Genomic DNA, 8,511 nt, shown 5'->3' with positions numbered 1-8,511 from the left:
CTCAAGTGTGACAAAATGGGTGGGGTATGCGGGTCAGGTATGGTTTGGTTGATCTGCACATTTTTGGTCATTTTTAAATAATAACAACCTTTCTTGTTACAGGTCTGTCAATCCTTTCGCGGGCGACATGTCCATCCTGACACAAACCCAACATGAACCTGAAAAATGTGATAGGAATATGTGCTAGAACACGACACGAACTCGTGGGTTGGCATGAACAAGATGTGTTTAACCTAAATAAATTTTATTTTCTTGCTTATTGATACTTTAAACTGAACAAATGTATATAAAAAATTTCATTATTTTAATAAAGTTGTATGTCAATTTTCTTGACGGTTTGGTTTAATGTTATTTGAAATAGGTAGTTATAGATATATAGTTCCATCGTTAATTAGTTTCTTATTTCCTTCTCCTAATTTTGGTTATTACAAAGACGTATTTTAACAAACATAATAAGTAAACAAGAAATAAAAATCAATTTTTTTTATCATTATTGATCCACGTTGCATTTTTTTATCCAAGGATTGAAAGTTTCACGAATAATCTCCGATCTAAGGGCGCAATTTGCGTTATTTATCCAACCTTTTTTAATCAGTATTACATATTGATGTTGTTAACTTAAAAAAACATACTTGTGATTAGCTTATTTTTTATGATAGTGTTATACAAATTTCTATTTATCTTTGTGTGATAAATTATATTTGACTATCAATTTTTACATCACCAATGTTGGTACTATAACGAATCGGACCCCTACCAATTGAATCTGCATTGTGTCCCCGCCGCAACGCGCGGGCTCTTTGCTAGTATTAATATATGAGTATAAGTGCAAACGAGTTAACGCGTGAAAGGTATAATTTACAATTGATGTAACGTCATGTTAGTCTAGATGGTTTGTATGTAAGACTATGTGTTGTGGCCAGCCAACAGCTGGCGCGAGCAGGCGTCGCAACTCGCAAGTCAGGTGGTTGGCGGACACCACAACCCCTTCGCTTCACCACTCGTCATCGCGACTCCGGGCGAGCATGCTCGCTTGAGCTAACGGGAAAAAATATATTGGGTTGGCTCGCGGATGGATGAATTCAGCGGAGCGAACTACAACGGGGTGAATTTAACGATGGTGCGACCGACAAGGGTTGAAGGTTTAGGTCCAGTCAGCGCATATAACACAATATGATAGGATGAATCTTGATGGTTGAATCCACCACAACACATAACCTAAATATTCATTATGCTTTTCAATATGTAATAAAGATTATTTTTAATCATGATAAATGAACGATGCTTGAATGGTAGCAATAAGACTAACGCAAGTGTCAAATTATGCTTTTTGACGCCTCGGAGGCTCGAATCACCAACAAATTTCGAAAGGAGTCATACCAAGACAAACAAAATCCATAAGTCTCACGAGATAAAGTGAATCAGGTATAACTTTTGGGCAATTAACAAATAGTGACAGTAAATTTAATGTAACATAAAGATAAGAGCAAACGTATTATATTGGATGTTGTTAGCATGGTGTATTGGGATTGTATTCAGAAGATAGTTATGATATTATCTTAGACTAGTAATTTTAATTTTTTTTAATCTTTTAAAATATAAAATAACTAAAAAGTTGATATTTAAGCTATATATAATAGATATATATACAATTTATAATCAATAATATAACGATAATTACGAGAATGTTGTGTGTTCATCTTGACACAATGGAAAGATAACCAAATATTAACTAGCTGTGTGATTCTATTGATTCAATGGAAGGATTACAAAGACAAATCAAAACAACATATACAAGGAGATGGGAAACAAATTCTAAGAAGAAGAGTTGAGAAGACCAGAACCAATTTCTAACAATATTCATTCCTACCCTACACTTCCTTCCTAAGTATGTCAGATGATAAAAAATTTTAAACACCTAAAACTACAACTAAATATTTAACCAAATAATAACTAGTTTTCATACACAATCACAAATTGCTTATTGTCATGGATGTCGCTAGGGGTGGCAATCTTGACCCATGGGTTGAATGAGTTGTATCAAAATGTATAAGATGAGTTAGAATGGGTCAAACTAAAAAAAGAAAAATGATTGAAACGGGTCAAAAGGGGTTGACATTTCTCGGGTTTTTATTTATTTTTTATGGAACGAGAAAAACGAAAGAAACTTTTTGCTATTTTTACCTTTTAAGTTTTTGATTTATATTTCAAGATATAATTTTTAAATTAATTTTTTTGAATTTTTTGGTAAGGGGTTTTGAAATGGGTTTTGAAATCTCAACCCATTTTGATCCATATCAAAATCGCTCACCAAAAAATTCAAAAAAAAAAATAATTAAAAAATTATAACTCGAAATATAAATAAAAAACTTAAAAAGTAAAAATACCAAAAAGTTTCATCCGTTTTTCTTGTTTCATAAGAAAAAATACCGAAAAATGTCAACCCGTTTTGACCCGTTTCAATCATTTTTTTTTAGTTTGACCCATTCTGACCCATCTTATACATTTTGATATAACTCATTCAACCAATGAGTCAAGATTGTCACCCCTGGATGTTGCCATTAAACCAAAGACCAACCGGTAACCCGTACAATAGAAGCTCATAACCTTTTTATGGGAGCTCGTCTTAACATTTCGTTTCAGGTCAATCCCGGGTGTCCAAACCTTTATTATAAAAAAAAAATAATAATAATTGATATGATTAATGGGCTTCAAAAGGCCCAGGTGAAGCATCTAGGGTTTTTCGTCAGGTAACAATCTGTTTGAACCCGAGACCTCAACCGGTGATTGCAGCAGCAATCAATCAATCAATCAATCAATCAATCTCTTGTATACAGTTCATAACTCCAATTTGCTACCGAGATCCATCCAATAATAATAATAATAATAATAATAATAATAATCATGAGGCCGATCTTAATGAAAGGGCATGAGAGGCCTCTGAGTTTCCTGAAATATAACCGAGACGGAGACCTTCTATTCTCCTGCGCTAAAGATCACACTCCCACCGTCTGGTTCGCCGACAACGGCGAACGCTTAGGCACCTACCGCGGCCACAATGGCGCCGTTTGGTGCTGCGATGTTTCAAGTAATCTTCATCATTATTTCTTTTCAATTATTGTACAAACAGCTGCAATTAAAAGTAATTAAACTTAATTATGAATTATGCACTGGATTTGTTTAATTGTTAGGAATGGTGTAGAACTCGATAGGAGCTAGTTAGTCGGCCGGTATGGTGGGGACTAGTGATTAATCGGGATTTGTTGAATTGGAATTCTAATTTTTCAGTTTTATCTGTATAGGGGAAGGTTAACGTACAAATGAAATTCACGTGCTAATTTTTATATGTAATTTTAGTTTTATATGTAAAGGTTCTATATGTATAATTCGGTTACATGTGTGTTTGTGTGTGTGCATATATATAGATAAAGGATAGAATACAATAATCCTTAAAGTACCTTAACGTACAAAAATACACGTATTCACGAACTTGATCCTTGAAATTACATCACAAGATCTCGGAATCATCAATACATACCCAATTAATCATCGATTCACCGAAAAAAACAGATTTGGATCGTTAATCGATCGATTTTTTACTTTTCTTCACGAAACTCGTTTTGAGCGTATTATATTTTTCTTGAGCGTTTATTGCATTTTGGCTTTGAGCGTTTTTGTATTTTGGCTTTGAACCTTTTGTTTTTGCCTTTGAGCATGATTCACGTACCTTAAGGTACGTTACGGATTATTGTACTTGAACCCGACTCTCTCTCTCTCTCCACACACACACACACACACGCGCGAGCGCGCTCACCTGTCTTTACATGTGGTTTACAAAGGTTGGCTGAATTTACAAAATTTGTCCGGGATTTGGTTTGATTAGGGGCAATTTGGTTTGATTAGACCTAACTAGGGGTAATTTGACCGATTAGTTAAAAATAAGTTAGTTCCTGGTCGACAAGCGATTAATTACAGACTAGTTCTGATTTTTCCAATGCTGATTGTTAGTGTTTTGATTAAATATTTGTGCAGGGGATTCGACAAGATTGATTACAGGGAGTGCGGACCAATCTGCTAAGCTATGGGATGTTCAAAGTGGAACACAGCTTTTTACTTTCAATTTTGACTCACCTGCTAGAGCTGTTGACTTTTCTGTTGGTGATAAGCTTTCGGTTATCACTACCGACCCGTTTATGGGCCTGCCTTCTGCGATTCACGTAAAGCGAATTGCTGCGGATCCTGATGATCGTAAGTGTCCTGAATTATGAAACTGAGTTGATTTTGTTTATGTGATGGTTACGAGTGTCATTTTGCAGAAAGTGGTGAGTCTGTTCTTGTGCTCAAGGGACCTCAAGGAAGAATAAATAGAGCGGTTTGGGGACCGTTAAATAGGACAATTATTAGTGCTGGTGAAGATGCTGTGATTAGGATTTGTGATACTGAGGTATGATTAGAATTTCGGCTCATCTTGTTTCATAGTTTTCAGTTTTTAACCTAAAAACAAGCATTTATATTCTTTTAAACTTGCAGACTGGAAAACTGCTACAAGAAAATGAGAAAGATGTTGGTCACAAAAAGACTATTACATCACTTGCCAAATCGACCGATGGCTCACACTTTCTCACGGGGTCACTAGATAAGTCAGCGAAGGTAATGTTGTCTATGTGACTGTTATATTTTTTTCTACTTAATGATATTTAATCCTTTAAATGAATCGTGTTTTTATTTCCGTCATTTGTAAATTCTTAGCTCTGGGACAGTAGAACGTTGACATTGATCAAGACATATGTTACTGAACGGCCAGTCAATGCTGTTGCAATGTCTCCACTTCTTAATCATGTAAGTTTAATTCTACAATCTCCTGCATGTCCATATATTTGGTAATCTTCATCATACGGGGTAAATTGCAATTAATTTGATTGGAACGTATATGGTACGTTAGGTGGTGCTTGGAGGTGGTCAGGATGCATCATCTGTAACCACGACTGATCATCGTGCTGGGAAGTTTGAAGCTAAATTTTATGACAAGGTAAAATATTATTTGTACAATCTTGTCTTTTAACTGAGTTAACTATTAGTAACCATTTACTGTTAATTGTGGCAAATAGATTCTTCAAGAGGAGATTGGAGGCGTGAAAGGACATTTTGGTCCTATAAATGCTTTGGCATTCAATCCCGATGGTAAAAGGTATCATTTTTTTTCTAGAAAAATCCTTTCTTTTGTTGGAATTGTTTTGTAATATTAACGGTTTCTTTCATCAGTATTGTCTAGTGATACTAATCTTTTGTGGTTTGAATGCGTTGTAGTTTTTCTAGCGGAGGTGAAGATGGGTATGTGAGGTTGCATCAGTTTGATCCAGATTACTTCAAGATCTCATCAATTTGATTCGTCATCAAAAGACTATAAACTTTAAGATGTCACTTGAGGCAGAATCATTTTCTTTAAAAATCTTTTAGTGTAGGATTTGAGTTGTGATTCTTATTTTCTTGTAATGTGATCATGATTTTCTAATTAATTTTTGTTGTCAATTTTGGAGGTAAAACCATCTTGTTATTCAATGATGTAAAGTTATTTCTTTTTAATTAGCCGCTTTACATTTACATAAACAAAGAAACTTAACAAAACTATGTTTATATTTATATAAAATGAAAATTCAATGAATGGTGGTAGATGAGAGACTGATAAAATAATGGTTTTTAATATTTATATAATATTATAAATTATTAAACCCCATTCTGCATGATTTTGGGTTTTAGTTTTCTAAAAACAAACAAAAACAATCCATTTCATAATACTTTTTTGAAACAAGTTTTTAAATTTCGGATCAAAATACCTTCAGTTCTAACAATTGGCATATGATCATTACAAGACATTTCAGCAAAAAGAATGACCAACTGATCTGCACTTGACCACAAAAAACAACTGAAGGGCAATGTGAAAAAACAAAAAACTAATGTACAAACCGAGCTTCTTCATAGAAACAAACTAGTTTTTCTTCTTCCTGCTACAATCTTTACTTCCATCACTTTTCTTCTTCCTCTCCTTCAAATTCTCATTGTTTCCTTCATGAGCACCAGAACTCCTGTTAAAATATTATCGGCTTGTAAAATCGAGAATATACATGATTATAAACAGTATACACCATCATATACAATACAGATTATACCGTAAATCATCAACACATTCGCTGCTTGTAGCCTCACAAATATTTTGTTTCCGTTTCCTTTTCCTGTTCCGCTTCATCTTCTTTTCAGTAACTTGTCTACTTCATTAGAAGAAGAAGAAAATATATAATACAAAAACACAAAATATAATCTGATTTTAACAACAAAAAACACTACCTTTTCTTTTCAAGAAGTCTACCAAACGCTGAATGTGTTTACACAGTGATCGTTTTCTCTTGATCTTCATTGCCATCCTTTCTGATTTCAATATTCAAACTAAATTTATATGTTCAAGCATACACATCTTCCACTATAATAATTCATTACCAGTAATAAACGTATACCCTGTTTTCTGGTCAAGAGTTACGATCTTTTTGTTTCTAGAATATTTTAGCAGACGTTTCCCACCTTTAACGTTTTCATCAGTACGTTCAAAGCCTGTGTTTTGAGCATCGATAGACTCTTTAACGGGATCTGACAAAGTACATTGTTACTACACAATTTGGAAATCTTAAAAAAAGAGCTTAATAATAATCAGACTTATAGTATCTTAAATGTCACAACTTTTAGTAAATTAAAGAACATACCTGTTATATTATATTCAATATCATCCTTGTGCAAATCATGATCACTAACAAGTAACAAATAACAAATAACAAATAACAATCATATCAATGACATATTATTCGATCTATCTCAAACATTTACACTAATTAATCGCTTTACAAAAGACCAATTTGTGCTCTTAGAAAACTCACATTGAACGCTGCTGAGCATCGCGACCAGGAGCGACTAAATAACCCGCAAGATACACGCCTCGTGGGCCCATGACCGAGAAAACAACATCATGGGATTCCTCAAATTCAAGGTCTAGTTGACAGCAAGTCAACTCTTTTACCGACAATGAACAAATAGCTATCGCAGGCTTATCACCAACCGAACATTTTACTACGCTCCTAGCTGGCGAATTACGTGTAGCATCTCCAAGTGTAGCCTATTGGCAGCACATTATTCAAAATAAAAATATAATAATAATTAACAAATACCCAAAAATCTTTTAACTCATTTTGCACAAACCATTAAATTAAAAAAAAAACTTTTTTTAATATTATTCAAAATACCCAAAAATCTTTTAACTCATTTTGCACAAACCATAAAAATAATAATAATAAAAATAAAAATAAAAAGAACTTTTTTTAATATTATTCAAAATAAAAATATATTAATAAATAAAAAATACCCAAAAATCTTTTAACTCATTCTGCAAAAAAAAAAAAAAAAACTCTTTTTTTAAAATGGGATTAGTTTGTACCTGAGTAATACGAAGTCTATTTGGAACATTGTGATCATCATAGTGAAGAGTGTAAGGTTCATTGGGCTTCAAATAAACCCCTAATCAATTGTAAAAGATTACGAACAAGATTACAATTTTAAAGACGATTGAAAATGATCAAGATTACGTACCCCAGAACGTCATCAGAGTAATACTTGCAGAACCCGTTTGAAGGCAGATTCAATTTCAGGGGTGAATTTGAAATGAGTGTGTTTTGGCGGCAAGAAATTTAAAGGTTGAATAAGCTGTCAAATCCAAGGTACAACTACAGGAGTTGAGAGGACTCGAGGATTACGGATTCATTGCCTGTTGTGTTTTTCATGAATTTGGAAATGCCCGAACATGCCTGAACGGGTGGGATCGAGTCGGGTCGGGTCGGGTTAGGCCTGCCAGTTCATTTATGATTTTATTAGTTTTAAGAATCGTGTCGGGATACTTAAAAGAAATATAACTAAACAATAAAAATTAAATGATTAAATTTAAAAAAAAACATATATTTTATCAAATTAAATGATTTTATAAGTTCAAATTATATTTTCTAATGAAATATTCATACGAATACGTGGTGTTGTGGTGTATTTTCACGCGATTTCTTTGTAATCATGAAAAAGATACATGTAATGGTTTTATAAATTGTAATTATATTTTTAATGAAATGAATTTTAACAAAAGATGATAAAATGTTTCATTATGAATGACATATATATAGTACATCATATATAAAATTAGCATGAATAAATCACACTTTTGAATTATTGTTTCGTAAGAGAGAGATGAAAATTCAATAGAGGTTGAACGAATATGTGAGAATAAAAATATTATTCATTGATAATTTTTTCTGTCTTAGACCTATAAATATCATTCATTGAATTTTATCACATTCATCTCCTGCATTCAAAAGTGTATATAAATTGATTTAATAAAAAATGGAGATCTAATTTCATTAACGATATAGATATTTTGATTATATTGATATAAATACCGGCATATTTTTAATATTTGTTATTTGATTA

At 32.9% G+C, this 8,511-nt stretch overlaps 1 protein-coding gene and 1 long non-coding RNA gene across 2 annotated transcripts; one reads left to right on the top strand and one right to left on the bottom strand.

Annotated features, from left to right (window-relative positions):
• The first annotated feature begins 2,894 nt into the window (after positions 1–2,894).
• Positions 2,895–5,480, top strand: LOC143567883 (eukaryotic translation initiation factor 3 subunit I-like). The gene is made up of 8 exons (XM_077054168.1): positions 2,895–3,088; positions 4,033–4,248; positions 4,317–4,444; positions 4,531–4,650; positions 4,750–4,839; positions 4,943–5,029; positions 5,109–5,188; positions 5,308–5,480. The coding sequence occupies exons 1-8, from the start codon at positions 2,905–2,907 to the stop codon at positions 5,384–5,386; spliced, it is 984 nt and encodes a 327-aa protein (XP_076910283.1). The 5' UTR covers positions 2,895–2,904; the 3' UTR covers positions 5,387–5,480.
• Positions 5,481–6,330: 850 nt separating this feature from the next.
• On the bottom strand, positions 6,331–7,592 carry LOC143567882 (uncharacterized). The gene is made up of 4 exons (XR_013141479.1): positions 7,478–7,592; positions 6,924–7,159; positions 6,753–6,796; positions 6,331–6,639 (listed from the first exon to the last, which is right to left on the bottom strand). It is a non-coding gene; the product is annotated as an uncharacterized LOC143567882 (long non-coding RNA).
• Between the last annotated feature and the right edge of the window lie 919 nt (positions 7,593–8,511).

The sequence above is a fragment of the Bidens hawaiensis genome, unplaced genomic scaffold, assembly GCF_021521415.1.
Source record: "Bidens hawaiensis isolate Kalapana, Puna unplaced genomic scaffold, B.hawaiensis_p1.1 tig00023694_1, whole genome shotgun sequence".
Taxonomy (NCBI): Eukaryota; Viridiplantae; Streptophyta; class Magnoliopsida; order Asterales; family Asteraceae; genus Bidens; species Bidens hawaiensis.
This window is presented reverse-complemented; position numbering and strand designations above follow the sequence as displayed.